This window comes from Trachypithecus francoisi, unplaced genomic scaffold (genome assembly GCF_009764315.1).
Source record: "Trachypithecus francoisi isolate TF-2019V2 unplaced genomic scaffold, Tfra_2.0 Lachesis_group15, whole genome shotgun sequence".
NCBI classification, from domain to species: Eukaryota; Metazoa; Chordata; class Mammalia; order Primates; family Cercopithecidae; genus Trachypithecus; species Trachypithecus francoisi.
In genome coordinates this window covers 94,442,417-94,470,280 of record NW_022681460.1, presented here as the reverse complement: position 1 = coordinate 94,470,280, position 27,864 = coordinate 94,442,417, and the positions used below count along the sequence as shown (strand labels likewise).

At 37.2% G+C, this 27,864-nt stretch overlaps 1 protein-coding gene and 1 long non-coding RNA gene across 4 annotated transcripts in view; one reads left to right on the top strand and one right to left on the bottom strand.

Annotated features, from left to right (window-relative positions):
* LOC117097589 overlaps window positions 1-394 on the bottom strand; it is a 78,732-nt gene extending 78,338 nt beyond the window's left edge. Inside the window, exon 1 of one of the 3 annotated variants that reach the window (XR_004442997.1) lies at window positions 294-394. This is a non-coding gene — a long non-coding RNA (uncharacterized LOC117097589). The remainder of the gene's footprint in view (window positions 1-293) is intronic. The other 2 variants (XR_004442999.1, XR_004442998.1) reach the window with 2 other exon arrangements.
* On the top strand, window positions 386-27,864 carry IRAK1BP1 (interleukin 1 receptor associated kinase 1 binding protein 1). Its single transcript, XM_033235593.1, has 4 exons — window positions 386-795; window positions 14,788-14,853; window positions 27,113-27,243; window positions 27,344-27,864. The coding sequence occupies exons 1-4, from the start codon at window positions 481-483 to the stop codon at window positions 27,612-27,614; spliced, it is 783 nt and encodes a 260-aa protein (XP_033091484.1). The 5' UTR covers window positions 386-480; the 3' UTR covers window positions 27,615-27,864.

Here is a 27,864-nt window from a genome sequence, read left to right as displayed (position 1 = left end):
CACCTCAACTGAAACCTCTCACGAACCACAAAAGTGTGGCCGAGAGAGCCTCAAAAGCTGTACCCCAAGCGCGGACGGTGAAGTCAGAAAAGACAAGGCTGGGTGCAATCACAGAGAAATCTAAAACCACCCGCTCGGCCTTGCTACTCTTCTTCCTCTGAGGTGCAGAGACGCGGGTGGGAGGCCAAGGAGTTGCGAGAAAGGCCAGGGCTCACGGAGGAGGCCACAGAGAAAGCCCGCTAACATTTTTTGAAGGCCGTAAGGTAAACATGTTAAAAACCGTAGCTACTCACTCAGCCGACACCTAGTAAAAAAGATGCGGCAAGATCAACAAGGCGTAGCTTGCGCCCGCCACAAACTCCGCGGCCTCCACAGCCATCCCGGCATACTTTGCGCGGTGCACAGCCAAGCCCTGGCGCGCATTGGCCCCTTCGGCCGCCGTCAGCCGGTAGTTACTATGGAAACTGAGCTGCCATCGCAATGTCTCTGCAAAAGACCCCTCCGACCCGGGTGTTTGTGGAACTGGTTCCCTGGGCTGACAGGGGCCCGGCGAACAACCTGGTCTCAGGCGGAGAGACGCTACCCGGCCTCCGCCACCCGCTGTCCTCAACACAAGCCCAAACTGCTACCCGCGAGGTGCACGTAAGCGGAACCTCAGAACTGTCTGGGGGCCCGGACCAGGCGCAGGTGGTGATGCGAGTGAGCAGCACCAAGGAGGCGGCGGCCGAGGCCAAAAAGAGCGTTTGTCGCCGTCTAGATTACATCACGCAGAGCCTCCAGCAGCAAGGCGTGCAGGTGAGATCTCCGCGGGGGAGGAAATGCGAGCCAGACGACACAAAAGGGTTGGCAGATGGTCGGGCCCCACGGCCCACTCTAGAGGGGAAGGAAAATGTGGAGGGTCTGGAGCGTTTAGGACGTCTTTGTCGCAAAGGTATTCCGGGACGCCAGGACCTGGCAGAGTGAATATTTGAACCATTCTTCTCCTAGACGAAGGTAATTATTGGCCTCAGGCAAATTAAAAATGAAAGAATGCAAATTGGGTAGGTTTTTATCAGGCGATATTTGCTTCAGTGATTTTGTTTTAAATTTGAAGTGATGAAATGGTAAAACTTGAAATGTTAGTTGTAAATATTTGCCCAAGTGGAGTGCTGGACACTAAATGTTTTGTTTTGTTTTGTTTTGTTTTTATTCCACACCATGGAATTGGCAAGTGAAGAGCACGACCTGCTTCCTTCCGATCATGTAAAACTTTGCATGGAATGGTTCTTGAGTATGTTCCGCAAACAGTAACGTTGGGGAGTGGGGAAGAAGTTGCGTCCATTTTCATTTTATAATGATTTTCATTTTGTAATGATTCCCCCAAAATTTCTTCAGCCTTCTTAGGTTTAACTTAAAAGAAAAAGTCAAGCCAGTATTGTGGATACCACATATATGAAATACTTTTTTTTTTTTTTTTTTTTTTTTTTTTTTGAGACGGAGTCTCGCTCTGTCGCCCAGGCTGGAGTGCAGTGGCCGGATCTCAGCTCACTGCAAGCTCCGCCTCCCGGGTTTACGCCATTCTCTCGCCTCAGCCTCCCGAGTAGCTGGGACTACAGGCGCCCGCCATCTCGCCCGGCTAATTTTTTGTATATTTTAGTAGAGACGGGGTTTCACCGTGTTAGCCAGGATGGTCTCGATCTCCTGACCTCGTGATCCGCCCGTCTCGGCCTCCCAAAGTGCTGGGATTACAGGCTTGAGCCACCGCGCCCGGCCATGAAATACTTTTAACGGAGATGTCCATGAGACAAATCACTAAGCAAATCTTACCTTAAGCCTACTCCTAAGGAAAGAAAAAAAAATTGAAGCCATCATTTAATCCACACAATAGCACTGTTAGGCGTGTTTTAATATCCCCGTTTTCCAGATTTAAAGAGACTAAACAATGCTGTGAACTTTAGGTAGAGCAATATTTGAACTCATGTATTCCTGAAACCAGAATGTAAGTTGCTTCCAATTCTGCTGATAATTAGAATGAAAGAAAATTAGAAATCATAGAGATGAACTATTTCAGTTTTCTCATTTTACAGAGTAGGACCCCAAAGGCCACAGATGTGACTTATCCAGGATAACATTGAATTGGTATAAGTGCAGACATTGTTACTTCCAGTCTATTGCAAGAAATGCCATACCCTGAAAAAGCAAGTCCTTATTTTTAACAAGAAAAGATATTTGCATTGCCTTTATAATACAAACATATGAGTTATTACAAAGTCATATGGACAAGATTTCTTCAAATGATTTTACAATTTAGAAAAATACAAATAATTATAAATAATGTGAGTAAAGTGGGTTTAATATGTAGAAAAATCATTTTAAAAAACTGCTACTAGTGCTGTAGTTGAATAAGATAACAAGTTTTTAAGTTATTTACATAAAATAAAAATGGAGCTCACATGACTATGAAACAGCATAGGCTGGGCATGGTGTCTCATGCCTGTATTGCCAACACTTTGGGAGGCCAAGTCAAGTGGATCACTTGAGGCCAGGAGTTCAAGACCAGCCTGGTCAACATGGCAAAACCCCATCTCTAGTAAAAATACAAAAATCAGCTGGCCATGGTGGCACACTCCTGTAATCCCAGCTACTAGGGTGACTGAGGCAGGAGAATCTCTTGAACCCAGGAGGTGAAGGTTTCAGTGAGCCGAGATGGCACCACTGCACTCCAGCTTGGGCGACAGAGACTCTCTCAAATAAATAAGTAAGTAAATAAATTACTAAGTCCAACTTAGAGTAATTATATTAAGATTCAGTGTTCAATTCAATACATAAGAAGGACAGTAACCTCCCAATTATCTCTGCTAATTGATGAAAGAAGTCATGTAGATAATTTGTTCAGGAGAGAATGCAAAATAGCATTTATATTTTCAGGATGAATTATGGGTCTTCACAAAGTCCTTATTCATTTTAAACTTTAGAATTCTGAGCTGTAAGGTTTATAAACATCACTTCCCTGCTTAAAGGGCTCCTCATAATCCAAACTCCTTTGCTTAAAAGATGGAGCTGAAGGTGGCTTATGCCTGTAATCCCAGCACTTTGGGAGGCCAAGAAGGGCACATCACCTGAGATCAGGAGTTCAAGACCAGCCTGATTAATGTGGTGAAACCCCGTCTCTACTAAAAATACCAGAATTAGCCGGGCATGGTGGTGCATGCCTGTAATCCCAGTTACTTGTGAGACTGAGGCAGGAGAATTGCTTGAACCCACGAGGTGGAGGTTGCAGTGAGCTGAGATCGTACCATTGCACTCCAGCCTGGGCAACAAGAGTGAAACTCCATCTCAAAAAAAAAAAAAAAATGCAAAAAGAGCCTGACTCTCTATCCTCATTTCCTATCATATCTTCCTCCCCTCTATTGTATTTTCTTTAGGAATTAGCTCAAGCCTGAGCTATGGAATGAGACCCTGTCTCAAAAAAAAAAAAAAAAAAATCAGCCCAAATTCACCTTCTTGGCATTCCTTTCCTAATGTAACAGTAATCCCTACCATGCAACACTTCACTCCCTATACTTGTAATAAAAACTTATCCTGTATCATAATTCTTAATTTACTTGTCTGTCATCCATATTCTAAACTTCTCCAGAGCCAAGACCATTTGTTCTTTTTTTGCCTGTATGAGTTATGGTCCATACACTTCACATAATGTGTACTCAGAAGATACCTTCTGAATGAATAAAAGAAACAATGAAACAATAAATGAACAAATTATTCAGCTATGTGGTTTTCATTGAAAAGTGTTTTAAAGTTTTAAGCAATATTTACTCATTCAACCAACAAACATTAAGCCTTTCTTTTCATTGTTCATTTTTGTTTTTGTTTTTGTTTTTGTTTTAAGATGGATTTTCACTCTTGTCGCCCATACTGGAGTACAATGGAGGCGGTCTAGGCTCACTGCAACCTCCACCTCCCAGGTTCAAGCGATTCTTCTGCCTCAGCCTCCCAAGTAGCTGGGATTACAGGTGCCTTCCACCACACCTGGCTAATTTTTGTATTTTTAGTAGAGATGGGGTTTCACCATATTGGCCAGGCTGGTCTCGAACTCCTGACCTCAACTGATCCCCTGCCTCGGCCTCCCAAAGTGCTGGGATTGCAGGTATGAGCCACTGCACCTGGCCCATTGTTCATTTTTAAACAACACTTAATATTGACTTAGTTTGTTTGGTTTGCTGTAATGAAAAACCATAGACTGGGTAGCTTGTAAACAACAGAAATTTATATCTTACAGTCCTGGAAGCTGGGCGTCCAAGATCAAGGAGCTAGTAGATTTGGTATATAGTGAATGCTACCAAGAATTACCCTGATATCTCTGCTTCCCTTTTATTTTCTCCTTTCTCCTACTATAGGCATAAAATGACCTCACAATGTCTGGTCCTCCCTTCACAAAAGTGCTTCTGTCATTCAGGATGCATATGTAAGTTCTAGTGCAAGAGAGGACTAGGAGTAAATGCTGAAGGGAGTGTTTAACCCCTTTAACCCATTGCAGTATCACCAAAACTACTGTAAGATTCCTCTAACAGAGTGCAGCTAAAAAAGAGACCCCTTTTCTCCTTTTTGCTTCACAACAGACCACCTCAGCCACCATGACACCCAGTAGGAGGTATTCCACAGGAGCAGCAGAAGAGAACTTATCTTGTATCATGACATATCAAGACATATAGTTCTTGCAATGGACTAAATGTTTGTGTCCCCCCAAAATTTATATGTTGAAACCTAATCCCAAGTATGATGGCATTTGGAGGAGGCTTTTAGGAGGTGATTGGGACATGAGGATAAGGCTGCTTGTAGATGAGAACTCCGAGGACCAGGGTGATTGTTGGCAGGTTGCTTGCCCACGGTCATAGCCAAGAAGTGGCAGAATTTTAACCTTAGGGTCCATGCTCTTAACTACTACAGGATGTTGCTTCTTTATTCTCTTGAGAGTGCGTAATTGAGGTGTTAGGCAGGGAAGATGTCGCTGATGCTATTGATACCACTGCTTACATCCTTTGGCATTTCACATTTGTGTGCATGCAGGCCCAGCTTCCATCTGACAACATTTGTAAATTCTTTGCCTGAAAACTTTCCCTGGCTTCCAGAATCCACTCTGCAAATGGGGCCAGAGTGTAATGCCAGGGAATTAAAGTCCTCTCCCCCAGCCCCACCAGCCTTCATCTGAAGGCTAATGTGGAACTAGAATGACTGAGGGAAATGAATGGAAAGAGACCCCAGCATCTTCACCCCTTGGGGTAGGATAATTCTGAGGTATGTGTTCCACCCTGGTTCCTAGAGTTTCTCTGCAGGATTAAATTTGAGTTGACCACAGTGGTAATTTGCTTGACAACACATCCTTTAGTGCCTTTCTTTCCTTATCTGTCTTGCATCCCACTCTGTTAGTGGTGTTTTTTGGGATCACCTTCAAAATTAACTGTATGCAAATTTTTGTCTTAGGATCTGTTTCTAGAGGCACCCAAATTAAGAAGTAGTGGCAACAAATTGAACATAGACATTGGATGAAGTTTTTCATTTTTGAAAATGGTCACAACATGAATGTCCTTGTAAGCTACGTATTTATACATGTCTGTAATTACAGGTTGAGCATCCCATCCAAAATGCTTTACTGGAAATGTTTTGGATTTCAGAAGTTGTGGATCTGGGAATATTTGTATTTTATATGTACCAGTGGAATATTTGTAATTCTGGAAATCCAAAATTCAAAATGCTCCAGTTTCCTTTGAGTGTCATGTTGGCACTCAAAAAGTTTAAGATTTTGGAGCATTTTGGTTTTTCGGATTAGGGATCCTCAACTAGTAATATTCTTTGGACATTAATTCCTGGATTATGTATATTTGAAGGCTTATGAAAAAATGTATTCTAAAAATATATGTTTACACCTTCACTTGGCACAGTAGGCATTATTTTCTTCTGTAATTTTGCCAACTTAATAGTCCAAAAATTGATACTGTCATTTATTATTTCTTTATCATTTGAACTTAAACTTTTTAAATACAGATTTCTAGTTCACAATATTTTGCCCATTTTTATATTGTCTTTACCTTACTACATTTATAAGAACCTTAAAATTAAGATTATAAATAACCTGGCCGGGCACGATGGCTCTTGCCTGTAATCCCAGCACTTTGGGAGACTGAGGCAGGCAGATTATGTGACGTCAGGAGTTCAAGGCCAGCCTGGCTAACATGAAGAATCCCTGTTTCTACTAAAAATATAAAATTTAGCCAGGCATGGTGGTGGGCACCTGTATCTCAGCTACTCAGGAAGCTGTGGCAGGAGAATCACTTGAGCCCAGGAGGCAGAGGTGGCAGTGAGCTGAGATCACGCCACTGCACTCCAGCCTGGGCAACAGAGTGAAACTCTGTCTCAATAAAAAAAAAAAGATTGTAAATAACCTGTCATATATTGCAAAAATTTTTCTCAGATTTTTATTTGCTGTATAACTTATTTTATAGTATTGAACATTCAAAATCTTAAACTTTTGTTTAGCCAAAGTCATTAATTTTTTTCTGTATTTTTTCTACCTTTGTATATAATGTTTATTGGGTGTGTTGGGTTCTTCTCAAGCATAAAGCTATATAACTTTTTTTTTTTTTAAACACAAAGTCTCACTCTGTTGCCCAGTATGGAGTAGGGTGATATTATCATTGTTCACTATAGCCTAAAACTCCAGGACTCAAGCTGTCCTCCCACCTCAGCCTCCCAAATAGCTCAGACTACAGGCACACACCTCCATGCCCAGCTATTTTTTTTATTTTTTGTAGAGACAGGGTCTTCCTGTGTTGTCCAGGCTGGTCTCAAACTCCTGGCCTCAATCAATCCTCCCACCTTGCCCTCCTGAAGCACTGGAATGCCAGGCATGAGCCACCACACCTAGCCTTCTAGAACTATTAACTAATATTTCCTGGTCTCTTAAGGAACCTTTGTAGTACATTAGATATGTGTGCTGTGCTTGGAATTTATTTTGGTATAAGGATAAGAGTTTTTTTTTTCTCATGACATAGGTAAGTAACTGTACTGACACCATTTACTGAAATCTGTCTTTCCCTTACTACACATGCAAGAACCTTGCTTTGCATAATTGAAAAGTCAAGATGTAATATGGGCTTTCATTGTCAAGGTTCTGTATACTTTGATGTAGTTCTCTTGGCTTTACCTTCGTCTTCCTGCATTACACTAAAATGGCTGCAACATTCCCAAGCCTTACATCTTACACTGTGGCTTAAAAAGAAAAATAATAGTCTTTGTTTCCTGCAACCACATTTATTTTTAAAAATACTACAGTTTACTCTAAATAGACAACCTAAGCTTATTTTTGTGGCCAGAGAAATGCCAGACCAATTAGTTTAGATTTGGATTTCTGTCCGTCTTTTAACCTAATCCTGTAGTAAATCAGATGTGATCATCCTAAATAGTTTAGACCTGTTATGGCTTACCCTGAATCACATAGTTACTGCTCAGAGGGAGTAGGGGAAGGATATATGATATGAGGATTCCGTATTCCTTGTTTTACCTACTGCTTTGAAATATTACTGGTTATTGCTATTTGTAATCTTCAAATGTTCTTGAATTAGTTACAGAATTAATTAGTTCATTTGATCCTTGTTATGGTCCTGTGTCAGTATGACTCTGTTTAAATTATTATCTTCATAAAACATTTGTAGGGCAAGTTCTCCCCTCATTACTTCGAACTATACTACTAATTAATTCAAAATTAATTCAAGATGGATTAAAGACTTAAATCTTAGACCTAAAACCATAAAAACCTTAGAAGAAAACCTAGGCAATAGTTTCATGACTAAAACACCAAAAGCAATGGCAACAAAAGCAAAAATTGACAAATGGGATCTAGTTAAACTAAAGAGCTTCTGCACAGCAAAAGAAACTATCATCAGAGTGAATAGGCAACCTACAGAATGGGAGAAAATTTTTGCAATCTACCCATCTGACAAACAGCTAATATCCAGAATCTACAAAGAAGTTAAACAAATTTACAAGAAAAAATCAAACAACCCCATCAAAAAGTGGGCAAACGGTATGAACAGACACTTCTCGAAAGAAGACATTTGTGCAGCCAACAGACACGTGAAAAAATGCTCATCATCACTGGTCATCAGAGAAATGCAAATCAAAACCACAATGAGATACCATCTCACACTGGTTAGAATGGCAATCATTAAAAAGTCAGGAAACGAGGTGCTGGAGAGGATGTGGAGAAACAGGGACACTTTTACACTGTTGACTGTAAACTAGTTCAACCATTTTGGAAAACAGTGTGGCGATTCCTCAAGGATCTAGAACTAGAAATACCATTTGACCCAGCCATCCCATTACTGGGGATATACCCAAAGGATTATAAATCATGCTGCTATAAAGACACTTGCACACATATGTTTATTGCAGCACTGTTCACAATAGCAAAGATAGACTGGATTAAGAAAATGTGGCACATATACACCCTGGAATACTATGCAGCCAAAGAAAAGGATGAGTTCATATCTTTTGTAGGGACACGGATGAAACTGGAAACCATCATTCTCAGCAAACTATCACAAGGACACAAAACCAGCCACCACATGTTCCCTCTCGTAGGTGGGAGTTGAACAATGAGAACACTTGTACACATGATGGGGAACATCACACACCGGGGCCTGTCATTGGGTGAGGGGAGTGGGGAGGGATAGCATTAGGAGATATACCTAATGTAAATGACGAGTAAATGAGTGCAACACACCAACATGTCACATGTATACATATGTAACCTACACGTTGTGCACATGTACCCTGGAACTTAAAGTATAATAATAAAAATTTTTAAAAAATAAAAGTCACTGGACTAAAATGAATAAGTATTTTACTGGTTCTAAGATTGTTTTTCAGAGAGAAAAACAATAGGAGTGTAGAAGCAATTCAGTAAAGTAAGGAGTCTTTTTAACAAATGTTGCTGTAACAGTCAAATGTCTATATGCAAAAAAAAAAAAAAAAAATGGACCTCCACAGTCACCTCACACCTTATACAAAACTTTGTTCAAAATTGGTCAATATTGCACATGTAGCATCTGTTGCCTGTTATCAGGATAGAAGTCCAAGCACTTCTGCCGACTGCATCTTAATATGAGAGTCACCAAGAAAACAATGCAGTCAAGCACTGGATGGAACAAACCTTACTTATGTAGAGAAAAGACAAGAGTAAGATCAGAGTCAGTAGTAGGTTTCAGTCCCCCATGACCAGCAACTCCTTCCCAGAAGCTAATGCAGGAGCAGTTGACCAGGATGCACATCTCTTGTGCTGCAACAGAAGGACTCAGTCCCCTTCCTATAGGGTACAGATATAGTAGTGTGAGGTTGGCCAGGTGTCATATGACATACAACCTTTGAAAAGTAGAACAAAAAAGTACATATTGAGTCTGAAATGGGGAAGGTATTCCCATACCAGGAAACAAGCCCAGCACAAGCTCTGAAAGATACTTTATCTCTTAGTAACCAAGTGTTCCAGGGCCACGGCCCATTCCTGGGCAGTTTAGTGTAGCTCAAAAGACTATAGCATGAGATTGCCTTTCCCAACAGTAAAACACAAAACTTCTAGAAAAAAGAAAAGGAGAAAATCTATGTGACCTTGGGATTGAAGATGAGTTTTTAGATACAGAGGTTGAGTATCCCTTATCTGAAATGTTGGGACCAGAAATGTTTCAGATTTCAGATTTTTATTTTGGAATATTTGTATTATATACTTAATGGCTGAATATCCCAAATCCAAAAATCTAAAATTCGAAATGCTCCAAGGAGCATTTTCTTTGAGCATCATGTTGGTGCTAAAAAAAAGTTTTGAATTTTGGAGATTGTTGAATTTTGGATTTTCACATTTAGGATGCTCAACCTGTATTGCCAAAAAGCGCAGTCCATGAATCAAAGAAAAAGATAAATTGTATTTTATCACCATTAAAAACTCACTTGTGAAAAACATTGTTAAGAAAATGAAAAGTCAATCTACAGACTGGGAGAAAATATTTGTAAATTACATAGCTGATAAAGGACTTGTATCTGTTAAGAAAATGAAAAATCAGTCTATAGACTGGGAGAAGACATTTGTAAATTACATAGCTGATAAAAGACTTGTATCAAGCACATATATAGAACTCAATTCAGCAGTAACAAACAGCTCAATAAAAATGCACAAAAGATCTTAACAGACACTTCACCAAGGAACTTATGCAGATGGCAAGTGAAAATATACTCAACATTACTTGTCATTAGGGAAATGGAAAATAAACCACAATGAAATACTACTGTGTACCTATTAGAATGGTAACACTGATGCCAAATGCTGGGAAGGATGCAGAGCAACAGGAATTCTCATTCATTGCTGGTGAGATTGCAAAATTATATGGCCACTTTGGAAGGTAGTCTTACAGTTTCTTATAAAGTTAAATTAGACTTACCATAGAAGTCAGCATTCTAGGATAATTTGCCAAAGTGAATTGAAAACTTAAGTACATATAAGAATCTGTACACAAATGTTTATAGCAGCTGTATTAATAACTTCTAAAACTGGAAGCAGCCAAGATGTCTTTCAGCAGTGGAATGGATTTAAAAAACTCTGGTACATCTAAGCAAAAGAATATTATTCAGCAATAAAAAGGAGTAAGAATTGATTCACAAAACAATGTGAGTGAATCTTAGCTGCATATTAGTCAGTGAAAGAAGCCAGACCCAAAAGCTTTGAATTTTTTGATTCTATTCATATGATCTCCTGGAGAAGAGCAATACTATGGGGACCGAAAATAGATTCGTGGTTAACAATCTGTTGGAGGGCGAAGTGGTTGACTAAAAGAGATGCATGGAGAAATTTTTAAGGTGAAAGAACTATTCTTTATGGTACTGGAGTGGTACATACATGACTTTATGCATTTGTCAAACCTCACAGAGCTGTAAATCACAAATAGTGAAGCTTGATGTATGTAAACTGGGGGAAAAAGGCATCAAAGAGCCTGTCACAGGATCAATCCCAGGATAAAATTTATTCTCTTGACAAATGAACCCAGTTCTTACAAATGAGTGACATAACTGCTTAAGGTGATGGGGGCAGAGAGTGTCCTAAATTACTGGAAAATGGTGTTTTGACTGGAAATTATAAGGATGAAGAATAAAGATACAAAAACTCTATGCTCTAGTTGGTAAATATGTTTTCCAAAGGGGTATTTGTTAACAAGTCTGAAACTGCTTTACATGTATACTGGGGTTAAACAAATAAGTGGATAGCGGATGGTGGGAGCCAGGTTTCTCACTCTCAGAGAGGGAAGTTACAGATAAAAATGGAAGGTTAAAATGAATTCTGTGATTCAGGATTAGAATTGAAATCATCAGTGTGAATGCATCTTTAACTTTGTATATTGTACAGATGGAAAAATTTTATGTGTGTGCATATATATACACACACATAGACATATATATATGTCTATGTATATATATATATACATACCCTAGCTCTGTCCACTGAGAGAGCCTGGAAGGAATGACACCCCAATAGCAGTGAGCAGTCTCAGCATTCAGATCTTGGTTCTACATAAAAAGAAAAGGTACTATGCTTCTTGGAGAAATGGCTTATTCTAGGACTGGGACAGGGAAACTACATAACTGTAATATATTGTAACAGAAAGTAAGAAAGTGCTCAACAAGTAAAGGAAAGGGGTATCTCAAACAGATAAAGGAGCCAAGCTGAAAGAAGTGCCAATGGCCAAAGCTAGAACAATTGAACAACAAAATAAACAAAGTAGTATTTATTGAGTGAGTGTCGGCTACACTTAGTGACATGCTTCCAGTATGGAAAGGGGAAAATAGTAACTTTACAGTGGCAGAAACTGGCAAACACTACTTTACCCAAGTGACCAGTATTAGTGTCTTGAGCAGTATCATGTGGATACCATGTACTGCCTGATGTGTTGTGATTAAAAAGGCATTTCACCTCTACAGTATTCTTTCCTAAAATTTATAACCCTAGTCTAATCATGAGAAAACATCAATGTCAAAATGAGGGACATTCTGCAAAATACATGACCAAAACTTCCAAAGTCATGAAAAGCAAGGGAAGACTGAGAAACTGTCAAGAGACCAGAGGAGACTAAGGAGACTTGATGAATTAATGCAATACAGTATCATGGATTCGATCCTGTAGTAGTAAAAAGCACATTTAATAGAAAAACTGGTGAAGTCCAAATAAAGTTTGGAGTTTAGTTAATGGTAATCTGCTAATGTTGGCTTTTTAGTTTAGACAGATATACTATAGTATTAACATCAGAGAAGTCTGAAACTGAGGTAGATGGGAACTCTGTACTATCTTGGTAACTTCTCCATAAATTTTAAATTATTCCAAAATTAAAAGTTTATTTTAAAAAGTTCAGGCCAAGTGTGGTGGCTCATACCTGTAATCCCGGCACTTTGAGAGGCTAAGGTGGGAGGATCATTTGAGGCCAGGAATTTGAGACCACCCTATCAACATAGCAAGATCCTAGCTCTACAAAAAATTTTTAGAAAATCCGGGCATCCTCCTAGCTACTCAGGAGGCTGAGACAGGAAGATCACTTGAGCTCAGGGATTCAAGATTACAGTGAGACATACTTGTACCACTACTCTGCAGCCTGGGCAGCAAAGCAAGACTCTGTCAATCAGTAGTTAAGAAAAAAATGTACAGTATAATTTTATTTATGAAAAAGTCTGTATATAGATCTAGATACGTTTATATGCATTGGTGGTTTATTAAAATGTTTACTAAAATATTAACAGTAATGGGATTTGAGAATACTACTACTTTTTGGTTATTTTCGCTAGTATTAGATTTTCTTTGATTAGCATGTACTTTTATTTAAAAAACACTATTAAAAACAAAGATAGCAATAAAAGATACTTTGCTTTCCAGTTACCTTTCATAAAATTATTTCTCATAATTTTTCAATCAGAAGTTCATCAAGTGAAGTTGCAGAAAAGTGAAAAATGAGACATGTTTTATGATGTATGTTTACATGTCATAAAATATTAAATGACAAAAAGTTTCATGTTAATCAAGTGAAAAAATGATTACAAGCAATATGTATAGTACAGACCCCTAATTCTTGCAGTCAGTCTTGGTCTGAAAATATTAAATGTAAAATTCCAGAAATAATCCATAAGTTTAAAACTGTACACCATTCTGAGTAGCGTGATGAAATCTCTGTGTCCTGCTCTGTCCCACCAGGGGATGTGAATCATAACTTGTTCAGTGTTTCCATGCTGTATATGCTACCTACCCATTAGTCACTTGTAGTTGTCTGGGTTATCAGAGCAGAAAAAAAATATTATACATAAGGTTGGATACTATCTGTGGTTTCAGGTATCTGCTGGATTTTTAAGGTGAAAGAACTATTCTTTATGGTACTGGAGTGGTACATACATGACTTTATGCATTTGTCAAACCTCACAGAGCTGTAAATCACAAATAGTGAAGCTTGATGTATGTAAACTGGGGGAAAAAGTCATCAAAGAACCTATCACAGGATCAATCCCAGGATAAAATTTATTCTCTTGACAAATGAACCCAGTTCTTACAAATGAGTGACATAACTGCTTAAGGTGATGGGGGCAGGGAGTGTCCTAAATTACTGGAAAATGATATTAAGTTCCAGGTATCTCTTGGAAGTTATCCCCTGTAGACAAGGGAGAACTACTGTACTGTTTTGTACTTAACCTGTATTCTAAATTTTCCACAATGAGTAGGTATTACTTTCATAATAAAAATGTTGCACTAATATTTTCATGGGACTGACTGACATCAGAGTGATATTTGGAACTTGAGTCAAAGCTTTTAACTTAGGTTAAAACTTTTAAGAATTTTTCTGGATAACATAAACTGCTTGTAATTAGTTTATATCTTAAAATTTAGATGCAACCTTGTCTTCTTCAAATAACATAATTAAATTACTTGGCATAATTGTATATTGATTTAACATATATTTTGAAAAGTACAAAAAAATTACATAAAATACAAGTTTTGCTTGTCCCCAAGGAATGAGAGTAGCTGAAGATTTTAGTCACTGAATTTAAAAACCCTTTTGGAAAGCAAATAAGAAATTCAACTTTTTTGTCAGAATTATATGCCTTGTATTTTTCCTGAGAATATATAAGTATTAATACTACTTTTTTAAAACCAAAATGGCTCAGGTTAGATGTTTCAATAAATATTTATATCATAGTGGTATAGTCTCAACTTTTGGTGAGTGCCTTCTCTATGCCAACTACTTGATATACAACTTCTCATTAAATCTGCAAAACGATGTTGTGTGATATACATGGTATTAACCTGATTTTATAAATGTGGAACCTAAGGCTCAAAAAATTGAGTATTGAGTAACTTGCCCAGAGTTGCACATAATACATATTTGGTAATTTTGTATTAAAATATTTGTAAATTAAATATTTTTTAAAATGCTGACACTCAACATTAAGTATGCTTTATGTGCAAACAATTGCTCATATATATATCACCCTAACTTCATACTTTCATTACAGGCTAATATAAATTATTAAAAAAGTGACATGAAATTTTAAGCAAACATTTATAGATTTCTGAATTCATTTTATGTCACTTTTAGGAAAGTTTTAAAACATCAGGCAGAGTTCTTTTTGCATACTTTACGTTTTTCTGATTTTAATTAGTGTAGGTTTCTAATTTATGTTTTAGTGTAATTGCGTCAGATGTTTAGTAATCATATTTTTGGACTTTTTCTGTTTCAGGCAGAAAATATCACTGTGACAAAGGATTTTAGGAGAGTGGAAAATGCTTATCACATGGAAGCAGAGGTATGTACTTATCTTAACAAATAATTGGAAGCAGCATGATTTTGTGGAGACATTTATTTTTATTCTTGAACTGGAATGGTGAAAATGCTTCTCATGATATTGATAGAAGATTATTTTTCTCAAAATCATGTTGGTGTTATATATCTATTTCAGTTTTTATATAAATTTAGTGAGATTTAAAAGAAATAGTTTAAAATGGAATAAAAACAGCAAGTGGGAAATAGCAGTTAATTGCCGCTAAATAAAATTTTAGTACTATCATCTAATGTGCAGGTAACACTACAGAAATCTCTTTTTAGATAAAAAGCAAATAAACAAAGTCATAACCTAAAGGATTTGAAATACTTCTCAGCAGTCTTTTGTTTTTCAGTGCAATTTTACTGTATTGTGATAAATATTGTTTAAAATGAAAACCCTTTAACCTTTATACAAATTAAAAAATAAAACTATTTTCAGTACACTCGATTAATGACATTTAGTTCCTACAGCTGCCTATACTTTTTACTTATATTTAAAGATTCGATGGCCAGGATTTTGTGAAATCAGAGTGTGTTCTAGTGGTGGTTAGGTTAAAGGACTGCTGTTTCTGATTCCAAACATTTTGGAGTATGTGCCTAGTCCATGTTACTTCCTTGTAACAGGAAACAGAGAGTGGAGTTATATTGAAATCTTGTATATCAAATGAGAGAATCTTTGTCTTTTGAAGTAGAAAATATCTCCATCACCTGTTTCTGTCTTCAGGCAGACAATACACTGGTTTTCTGACTTTAAAGAGCTGACCTTAGGTTCAAATCACTTAGGCCCAGATATCTCAAAGGTCATATAACAAGAATTAGATTAGAAATTAGAACCCTGGGTTCTTATCTCTTGAGAAGCAACTTCCACAATATTCTGTTTGTTGCCCCAATGCTTCCTGCAATCATTTTGTGATTTCTCCACTTAAAATTTTACTGTGTCAAGGAATTTTTAAATGACTCGTTATGATTTTGGGGATCCACTTGGCAAAACTTATTTTGTAGTAGTAGGAACTGAAAAATGCCTTTCAAAACAGTATGAAGAGCAGTCTGATCCAAATTACAGAGGTTAAAAGCTGGTAGTATGTTATAGTACTCCTCCAGTAATTATTACCTGTTAGTACTTCAGATTGTAATGAATATAAATAGGAGCAAGTTATCTTAGTTAAGTAGATTTATTAAGAAGGAACCAAGGGAATAATTGGAAAAAGAAAACAGTCCCAGAAACTACATAGCCAGGCTTCATGGAAAACTGGAACGTGTTTGAAACCACTGAGTTCTAGGAACTGACCTTTCAGATGCAGAAAGAGAGCATTAGAGCTGCTTTGTTTTAAAACATGACTAAATAAGAGTTTGGCTAAACTCTGCTCCTCTTCCTTCTACTTTACTTACCTTTTTAATGTTTTATATTCAGATTTCTTAAGAGATAATCTGATTATATTTTCTATAGGGATTCCAGGTAGCCAGAATTTATATCATATCACACAGTCCAATACATGATTGCCCTTAGGTCAGCACCAGCAGTCAGTGGGAACCAGAGTATTGGGATCACAAAATACAAAATGTACCAACATTAATAACAATGTGTGGCTTTATGGCTATGGATTTAGCAAACACTAAAACCTGCTGTATAACACATACCAGTATTCTTAAGTACTGTTAAATATATGGAAGGAGATTAGATGGTTGGTAGACTCCTACAACTCAAGTGAAGAAAAGCAAATAACCTGATTTTAAAAATGAACCAAGGACTTGAATAGACATTTATCAAAAGAAGACATACAGATGGACAAAAGGTATAAAAAAAGGTGTTCAGCATCACTAATTACTTGAGACATACAAATCAAAACTATATTGAGCTATAACCTCACACCTATTAGAATGGCTATTATCAAAAAAGCAGAAGATTGGCTGGTCACGGTGGTTCATGCCTGTAATCCCAGCACTTTGGGAGATCGAGGTGGGCGGATCACGAGGTCAGGAAACCCCATCTCTACTAAAAATACAAAAAAATTAGCCAGGTGTGGTGGTGGGCACCTGTAATCCCAGCTACTTGGGAGGCTGAGGCAGAAAAATCACTAGAACCCGGGAGGTGGAGGTTGCAATGAGCCAAGATAACGCCACTGCACTGCAGCCTGGGCGACAGAGCAGGACTCCGTCTCAGAAAAAAAAAAAAAAAAAAAAAAAACAGAAGACAGTGTTGATGAGAAAGCGGAAAAATTAGAACGCTTGTGCACTGCAGGTGGGAATGTATGATGGTGTAACCATTATGAAAAACAGTATACAGGTTCCTCAAAAAATTAAAAATAGAACTACCATATGATTCAGCAATCCCACTCCTGGATGTGTATCCAAAAGAACTGACATCAGGATCTGGAAGAAATAACTGTACTTGCGTGTTCATTGTAGCATTATTCACAACAGCCAAGATATGGAAGCAACCCAAATGTTCATAGACAGATAAATGGATAAAGAAAATGTTATATACATACAATGAAATATTATTTGGCCTCAAAAAAAAAAAGGGAACTCCTACCATTTGCAACATTGCTGTGCCTGCAAGACAGTATGTTAAGAGAAATGTCAGTAACAGAATGATAAATACTGGATTATTCCACTTACATGAGGAGTCTAAAATAATCAAATCACAGAAGCAAAAAATAGAAGCTGGTTGCCAAAGAATGGAGGGAAGGGGAAATGGGATTTCTTATTCAATGGGTATAAAGTTACAGTTATGCAGACGAATAAATTATAGATATGGGCTATACAGCATAGTGCCTACAGTTAACACAGTGTTGTGCACTTAAAAATTTGTTAAGAGGGTAGATCTCATGTTATGCTTTTATCATACACATGCACAAAGCAAAGAACACAAGGAAAATTTTGGAGGTGATAGATGCATTTATTGTCTTGATTATAGTGATATCACAGGTATGTGATATCATATGCGTATGTCCAAACTCATCAAATTGTATATTCTAAGTATGTGCAGTTTTTATATATAAATTACACCTCAGTACGGCTCCAGTTTTTTTTTTTTGAGACTGAGTCTCACTCTGTCGCCCAGGCTGGAGTGCTGTGGCATGATCTCAGCTCACTGCAACCTCTGCCTCCCAGGTTCAAGTGATTCTCCTGCCTCAGCCTCTGGAGTTGCTGGGATTACAGGTACCTGGCTAATTTTTGTATTTATAGTAGAGACGGGGTTTCACCATGTTGGCCAGGCTGGTCTCAAACTCCTGACTTCAAGTGACCTATCTGCCTCGACCTCCCAAAGTGCTGGGGCTACAGACATGAGCCACCCAGCCTGCCCTAAATAAATTTTTTTTAAAGAATAGATGAGGCCAGACACAATGGCTCAAGGCTGTAATCCCAGCACTTTGAGAGGCTGAGGTGGGTGGATTGCTTGAGCCTAGGAGCTCCAGACCAACCTGGGTGACATGTTAAAACCCTGTCTCTACAAAAAAATACAATAATTTGGTAGATGTGACGACAGGCACCTGTAGACCTATCTACTCAGGAAGCTGGGGTGGGAGGATAGCTTGAGCCCAGGAGGCAGAGGTTCCAGTGAGTCAAGATCATGCCACTGCACTGCAGCCTGGGCAACAGAGTGAGACTCTGTCTCAAAAAAAAAAAAAAAAACAAAGAAATATCAGACAGTAGAACATTACTTTTGACATAATATCCGAAAATTTCATTCCAAAAGGCATGAAATTCTTTATCTACCTTCCACCTACCATGCCGCTTATCTTTGTTTCAAAGATAAAAATGTTAAACTCAAGATGGATTAAACACTTAAGTGTAAAACCTAAAACCATATAAACCCTAGAAGAAAACCTAGGCAATACCATTCAGGACATAGGCAGGGGCAAAGACTTCATGACTAAAACAACAAAAGCAATTGCAACAAAAGCCACAATTGACATATGGGATCTAATTAAACTGAAGAGCTTCTGCACAGCAAAAGAAACCATCATCAGAGTGAACAGGCAACCTACAGAATGGGAGAAAAATTTTGCATTCTATCCATCTGACAAAGGGATAATATCCAGAATCTACAAGGAACTTAAACAAATTTATTTAAAAAAAAAAACCATCAAAGTGGGTGGAGGATATGAACACTTCTCAAAAGAAGACATTTATGTGGCCCGCAAACATGAAAAAAGGCTCATCATCACTGGTCATTAGAGAAATGCAAATCAAAACCACAATGAGATACCATCTCACGCCAGTTAGAATGGCGATCTTTAAAAAGTCAGGAAACAACAGATGCTGGAGAGGATGTGGAAAAATAGGAACGCTTTTACACTGTTGGTAGGAGGGTAAATTAGTTCAACCATTTTGGAAGACAGTCTGGCAATTCCTCAAGGATCTAAAACCTGAAATACCATTTGACCCAGCAATCTCATTACTGGATATATACCCAAAGGATTATAAATCATTCTACTATAAAGACACATGCACATGTATGTTTGTTGTGGCACTATTTACAATAGCAAAGACTGGAAACCAACCCAAATGCCCATGAATGATAAACTGGATAAAGAAAATGTGGCACATATACACCATGGAATACTATGCAGCCATAAAAAAGGATGCATTCATGTTCTTTGCAGGGACATGGTTGAAGCTGGAAACCATCATTCTCAGCAAACTAACACAGGAACAGGAAATCAAACACTGCATGTTCTCACTCATAAGTAGGAGTTGAACAATGAGAACACATGGACACAGGGAGGGGAACATCACACACCAGGGCCTGTCAGGGGGGTGGGGGTGGCTAGAGGAGGGATAGCATTAGGAGAAATACCTAATGTAGATGACAAGTTGATGGTTGCAGCAAACCACCATGGTATGTGTATGTAACAAACCTGCATGTTCTGCACATGTATCTCAGAACTTAAAGTATAATTAAAAAAAAAAAAAAAGTCCAAAAAGAGAGCACAGAGTGAAAGAGAATAAAATAATCAAAAAAATTTCTCCAAAATTTACTAAAATGCAAGATTTGAATTTCCATATTCAGTGGACCTAGTGGGTGCCCAACACAATGAACAACAACAACAACAAACTCATCAAAGCATATTGGAAATGTTAGAACCCCAGGAATAAAAGGACCCCAAAAGTTCTAGAGAAAGAAAAATAGTTCCAAATTAAGGGTCAGAAATCTGAACAGCAGTTGGACCTCTCATTGTCAACACTGGAAGCTAGTAACTAAAAGGCAAGACAACAACATCTTCCAATTCTGAGAGAAAACAATGTCTAATCTAGAAATCCTTACCCATCCAAAAAACAATAAAGGAGAAGGTAATACAAGGACAAGCAGACAGGGCTGACCAGAACTGTCACATTGTTCTTTATTTCACCAGGATCTGATGGATTAATGCCCTCTTAAAGATGTTAAAAATGTGAAACATCACTCCTGCATACAAGGTCTCAAAACATTTCCCTACCATACATGAGGAAGTAAACCAAGAAATAGAAAAACAGGAGTTCCCAGGTAATGGCAAAGGAATATCCCCAGATTCAGGGGACAGGAGGACTAAGGCTTCAGTAAAATGTCTCCAAGAAAAAAATAAAGGAACTCAGATTACCAAATTAATTTGACCTATTTGTTTGAATATTACAGCTCTTGTCAGAGGGTTTGAAGGACATGTACAGCTAAGAAAGCAAACAAATAAAAATGAAGTGATTATTAATTCCCAGGAGTTCAATGAAGACTAGAAGAAAAGAAATGCGATCATAGTACACTCTATTGTTCAGCTGTAAAAAATCATAATAATACAAACACTGACTGTTGATTTAATTTTAAAAGAGAGTTTCTAAGTGATGACTTTAATGGTAGGTGAATGACTGGAGGTGGGAAGGAGGGTTGGATTAAAATCCTAACTCTGGGATTCCTATACGAGTACTCTTTCCACTTTTTACATTATTTTCATGTTATAACCTTAGTGTTTAGAGGACCTTTTTTTTTTTTTTTGAGACGAAGTCTCACTCTTGTCACCCAGGCTGGAGTGCAATGGCGTGATCTTGTCTCACTGCAGCCTCCATCTCCCAGGTTCAAGCGATTCTCCTGCCTCAGCCTCCCGAGTAACTCGGATTACAGGCTTCTGCCACCACACCTGACTAATTTTTGTATTTTTAGTAGAGACAGGGTTTCACCATGTTGGCCAGGCTTGTCTCAAACTCCTGGCCTCAGGCAATCCGCCTGCCTCTGCCTCCCAAAGTGTTGGGATTACAGGCATGAGCCACCGTGCCCAGCCTAGAGGAATTTTTTAATCCTGGGAAATAATAGGTATTCAATACTGTGTATCAGGTAGAAAAAGTAGTAGTGTAATTCTCATATAGTTTTCTCCCTCTTCTTTCCCCCTCCTTTTCCTTGCATGCCTGCTATGTGTTAAGCATTTTCCATATATTATTCCATTCAATCTTTTTTAAATATTTATTTTTATTGTGAAATATTTTATACATATATAGGCAGGAATATATAAGACTCATTCCATTTCAGACATCTGATCGGTACAGAATCTTTGAAACATTAAGCCAAAATTGTCTCACTAGTAGCCATCTGTTAGTGTACCTCTGTAAGAAGAAACAAAACAAGGTAAATACTTCTTCCTTAATATATATACTTGAAGTTCATTTTGATATTGATGCTACTTTTTTCTTTTCCAGGGTAAGAATCCTGTTTGGCCATTTCTTATGTAACAAACTCTTTCTTTAGTTAGCCAGTTTCATTCTAAACCATCTACAACTACATTGTTCTGCTTATGATTTGGCCAGTCTAAACTAGAGAAAGTTGACTATCTCCCTTATTCTAGAATATTTATTTCTAATAACACATGCAAGATTGAATTAACTTTTTGGCATTTGCATCACATTGGTCCCTCAATTCAGCTTATAGTCATAATAATTATAACCAATAAAAGTGTCTTTATCATGTGCTACCTTTAAATCATATTTCTTTCATCTTATACTTTGTTACTGTTATTTCAGTGTGAACTGCGGGATTTTACATTTATTTCTATGAAATTTTATCTTAATTTGGTTTACCTATATTTCCAGTCTGTAAAATAGCAGAGAAGTAAAGCTCATAATAAGGAGAAAAATCAGACCAACTCAGGAGTGACACAGATGTTAGAATTAAAAGACATAGTCATTAAAAGTTATTTTGACTGTAATTCACATGCTCAAAAATTAAGGAGGGGTGTGCAAGATATTAAAAAAAAAAAAAACTGAATTTCCAGAGATGAAAACTACAGTGTATGAGATAATAAATACACTCAATAGGATTAACAGCAAATTAGACCTTATACAAGACATGCTTAGTGAACCTGAAAATGTAGCAATAAAAACTATCCATAATGAAACACAGAAAAGAAAGACATAAAAATGAGTTAATAAAATATAGGACAACGTCAAATAGCCTATTGTACATATAATTGAAGTCCCATTGCAGAGGAAAGTGGGGGACAAGAAAAATACTTGGAAAAATTATGACCCAAAAATCTCCAAACTTGATGAGAATTATAAACCTACAGAGTCAAAAAGTTCAACTAACCGTAAGCACAATAAATTAAAAAAAAAAAATGCACCAATACACATTATAATCACATTGCTCAAAACCAGTGATAAATCTTAAAACAGCCAGAGGAGGGGAAAAAAGACGTATTATCTACAAAGGAACAAAGATAAGACAACAGATTTCTCGTTGAAAACAGTGCAAGCAAGGAGACAGTTGTGCCACATCTTTAAATGACTAAAAGGTGTATATATATATATCTCACAACCACGAGTTTCTATTAATGTATCCAGCAAAAGTAGTGCTCAAAAACAAAGACCAGAGACTTTTCCAGTAAGCTGAAAGAATTCATTACCTGTAGACCTATACTATGAGAAATTTAAATGACATCATTTAAGCAGGAAAGAATGATACCAGAAAGAAATAGGAATTTACACTACGTGGGTTTTTCTTAACATAAATCTCTTTAGAAATCTCTATATTTATATAAAAGATAACTGACTAGACTGGGTGCAGTGGCTCACGTCTGTAATCCCAGCACTTTGGGAGGCCGAGGCAGGTGGATCATCTGACGTCAGGAGTTCAAAACCAGCCTGGCCAACATGGCATAACCCCGTCTCTACTAAAAGTGCAAAACTTAGCCAGGCATGGTGGTTCACACCTGTAGTCCCAGGTACTTGGGAGGCTGAGGCAGGAGAATTGCTCGAACCCAGGAGGCGGAGGTTGCAGTGAGCCGAGATCACATCACTGCACTCCAGCCTGGGCAACAGAGCGAGACTGTGTCTCCAAAAAAAAAAAAAAAAAGGATAACTGACTAAATAAATGATAATGATAAACTACGGGGATTATAACATACATAAAAATAAAATATATAACAACAATAGCACAAAGGTCAGAAAGGGAAGAACAGAAGTACAATGTTATAAAGGTGTATGTGAAATGGTATTCTAGCTCTTGATGGTAGATTGTAATAACTTAAAAATGTATTCTGTAAATCCAAAGCAAACACTAAAATAATGGAGTTACAGCTAATAAGTCAATGAAAGCTATGAAATAATATAATAAAAATATCAAAAAGAAAACAGAAAATGAGTAAAAGTGAAATAACAAGACCACAGGTTTATATTTAACCATATCAATAGTCACATTAAATGTAAATGGTCCACATACCTTCATTAAAATACAGATATTTTAAGTTGTATTTAAAAAGTTGACTCCACTTACATGCTGCCTGAGAGAAGTGTACTTTAAATATGAAGACATGTATCGGTTAAAAGTAATGGGATGGAGAAAGATATGTCATGCTAACATAAAAGAAAGCTGGAGTGGCTATAGTAATCAAAGTAGATTTCAGAGCAAAGACTTTCACAGATAAAGACGGTCATTTCAAAACGATAAAAGTCAATCAAGAGGACATACAGCACTAGATATTTATACATATAATAAAGCTTCAAAGTACTTAAGGCAAAAGTGATAGAACTACAAAGAAATAAATCTACAGTTTTTATAGATTTCAATACCCCCGTTTTCAAGTTGATAAAACCATAGGCAGAAAATCAATAAGAATATATCAGATTGAATCACACTGTCAACCAATTTGACCTGCTTGACATATATAGAACACTCCAAAAACAGCAGCCTACACATTCCTTTCAAGTGCACATTGAACATTTGCTGACATAGACCATATTCTGTGTCATATACAAGTATTTGGACAGGCACAGTGGCTCACACCTATAATCCCAGCAGTTTGGGAGGCCGAGGTGGGCAGATCACCTGAGGTCAAGACCAGCCTGGCCAACATGGTGAAACCCCGTCTCTACAGAAATACAAAAATTAGCTGGGCATGGTGATGCACATCTGTAATCCCAGCTACTCGGGAGGCTAAGACGGGAGAATCACTTGAACCCGGGAGGTAGAGATTGCAGTGAGCCGAGATCATGCCATGGCATTGCACTCCAGCCTGGGTGACTGAGCGAGACTCCATCTCAAAAAAAAAAGGATTTGAATCATACAAAGTTCACTGACTACAGTGTAATTAAATTAAAAACCACTAATAGAAGGGTCTCAGGAAAATCCCTCAAATATGCTGAATTTTAAAAACATACTTTTCAGTAACTCATGTGTCAAAAAAGAAATTGAAAAGGAAACTAGAAAGTGTGTAAGGAAGAAATCTTGCCAATTCTATACAAATTCTTCCAGAAAACTGAAAAGGAAGAAATACTTCCTAGCTTATTCTTTGAGGTCAGAAGATAACCAGAAAAATACCACTACAAGCAAAGAAAATTACAGACCAATATCCATCATAAACATGTGCAAAAATCATAAACTAAATTTTAGCCAAATTTAATGATTTATACACATGCACGCATACACACTGCACACACACATGTATCCTTTACATGCAAGTATAAAGAATAATATTAATACATAATGACCAAGTGTGGTGTATCTCACGTTGGTTAACACTGAGAAATTGGTCAATCTAATTCACTATATTAACAAACTGAAAAAAAATCACATGATCTTCTCAATAGATACAGAAGAAGCACTTAACAAAATCTATTATTTATTCCTAGTAAAAATTATCAGTAAAATAAGAACAGTAGAGATTTTCCTTAAACTGATAAGAGGAATCCATGAAAACCTACAGCTGTCATACTTAATGGTGAAACACTGAATGCTTTGTGCCTACAAGACAAAGATGTCTTCGTTCATGTCTGCTTTCGCCATTGTGCTTGAAAAAGAATGAAAGACATCCAGAGTGGAAAGGAAGAAGTAAAACTATCTTAATTCATGGACAACATGACCATTTTTGTAGAAAATCTGATAGAATCTACAAAAAAAGCTATTAGAACTAGTAAGCATCAAAAAATGTAAAATGCATAGAGATAAATCTGTTATGAAGATGTGAAAGACCTGTATGCTAAACACTGCAAAGCATTGCTGAGAGAAATTAAAGAGGACCTAAATTAGTGGAGAAACATTTCTTGTTCATGGTTTGGAAGATTCACTATTCCAGATATCAGTTCTCCCTAAATTAATCTATACAATCCTAATCAAAATCTCAGCCAGCTTTTCAAAAAATAGAAATTGACAAAAACTGATTACAAAATATATTTGGAAATACAAAGGATCTAGAACTACTTTGAAAAAGCAGTATCTTTATTTATAATAGCCCCAAACTGGAAGCAACCTAAATGGAAAAAAAAAAAAAAAAAAACCTGTGATTAGATCATATAACGAATACTGTTCAGCATAAAAGGAACAAAAACTATTATGCAACAATGTGGATGAATTGTAAATATATTATGCTAAATGAAAGAAGTAGTCTCAAAGATTACATACTGTATGCTTCCATGTATATGACATTCTGAAAAAGGCAAATCTTTAACAGTGGAGAATGTATCAGTAGTTGCCAGAGTTTAGGAACTGGGGAAGGAACTGATAAAGGAGTTACTTGAGATAATTTTTAGGGGTGTTGGAACAGGTCTAAATTTTTGTTATGGTGGTTACAAAGTGCTATACTTTTTTCAAAAGTAATAGAATTCACTAGGCATGGTGGCACGTTCCTGTAGTCCAGCTACTCAGGGGGCTGAGGCAGGAGGATCATCTGAACCCGGGGGTTGAGGCTGCAGTGAGCGCATGATCACACCACTGCACTCCAGCCAGGAAAACAGAAAGAGACCCTGTCTTAAAAAAAAAAATATGTATGTATGTATGTATGTATGTGTGTGTGTGTATATATATATATGAATAAAGACAGATGTTCTGCATTGTATAAGGCGAGGTTATCTTATATCTGTCTTTGCTACTCCAGCTTATTCTCTAATATCTGTACTTTTTGTTTTGCATATTGAGATTGTGTAAGAGTTCTTTAGAACAGAAGGTTTAGGCTGGGTGTGGTGGCTTATGCCTACAACCACTGAGGTGGGAGGATTGCTTGAGGCCAGGAGTTTGAGACCAGCTTGGGGAACATAGTGAGACTCCACCTCTACAAAAAAATTGTTTTTAATTAGCTGGGCTTGGTGGTGCATGCCTGTAGCCCTTCCAACTTGGAAGGCTGAGGTAGGAGGATCGCTTGAACCCGGGAGTTTGAGGCTGCAGTGAGCTATGATTGTGCCAGTGCACTCCAGCCTGGGCAACGTAGCAAGATCTTATCTCTCTTAAAAAAAAGAAGACAAGGTTTAGTTCTCTTCATTGAAGAGTTTACAGACCGGTTTTAAAGTATTGCCAAATATAAGGACTGCTTCCACATATTTAAAGGCAGAAGACAGAGTGAAATACATTAGCTTCCACATATGGATCTGAACAGAACTATTGGAAGAAGAAACATTTCTCAATGACAGCAGTGAAGTATGACATAATTACTACTAATCAGGAAGCTAAGGGCATTGACCAGACAAAGGAATCATGTCTAGTTATCAGGATTAAAATTTAGCCAAGTAGTGAGATTTAAGGGAAACTCCTCCAATTTCATTTAAAAATCCCTGGTTTAAAATATAAATTTTTTAATGTTCAAGACAATATTAGATAAATTTGAAAATTCAAAAGCAAAAATCTTAAAGAACAAAATAATTTAGTTACAAGTATCAAATAGGCTTTTAAAAATCTGTTACATACTATAAAATGACCTCATCGTCTGGCTATACTTTTTTACTTAGATGTAGAGAAAATCTTGAAACAGTACATCAGACATGAAAATAATATCGTGTCATTTCATTTACAGGTCTGCATTACATTTACTGAATTTGGAAAAATGCAAAATATTTGTAACTTTCTTGTTGAAAAGCTAGATAGCTCTGTTGTCATCAGCCCACCCCAGTTCTATCATACTCCAGATTCTGTTGAGAATCTTCGGTAAGTTTAAGCACATCTTTAAGATATTCTTTAAACAAAACTATCCAGTGCTACATTTCATTGAGTGTCATATTAATAATCTCTCCATTTAATTCCTAAGACGGCAAGCCTGTCTTGTTGCTGTTGAGAATGCGTGGCGCAAAGCTCAAGAAGTCTGTAACCTTGTTGGCCAAACCTTAGGAAAACCTTTACTAATCAAAGAAGAAGAAACAAAAGAATGGGAAGGCCAAATAGATGATCACCAGTCATCCAGACTCTCAAGTTCGTTAACTGTACAACAACAAATCAAAAGTGCAACAATACATGCTGCTTCAAAAGTATTTATAACTTTTGAGGTAAAGGGGAAAGAGAAGAGAAAAAAGCACCTTTGAAATTCCAACCAAATTATTATTGTACTTGTATCTTTTTACCTATTTTTATACTTTTTATAATGTTTGCTTTTGTCCTGAAAATATATATATATATATATATATATTGTATAGGAGATAAGCTGTTTCTTTCCAAAATCTATAAATCTTTGAATGTAGTCCCACAGAATACTTATGTTCACTTTCTTTTTTTAAAAGACTACTCTGAAAAACACTCTTGAGAAATAAATGTATTATGTACATACTTATATAC

What these genes read in the sequence shown, in the direction of transcription:
- IRAK1BP1 (XM_033235593.1), top strand. Translation starts at nt 481, where the DNA reads ATGTCTCTGCAAAAGACCCCTCCGACCCGGGTGTTTGTGGAACTGGTT. An exon ending in TCCAGCAGCAAGGCGTGCAG is followed by an intron (nt 796 to 14,787) that starts GTGAGATCTCCG and finishes TTTCTGTTTCAG; the next exon opens with GCAGAAAATATCACTGTGAC. An exon ending in GATTCTGTTGAGAATCTTCG is followed by an intron (nt 27,244 to 27,343) that starts GTAAGTTTAAGC and finishes TTAATTCCTAAG; the next exon opens with ACGGCAAGCCTGTCTTGTTG.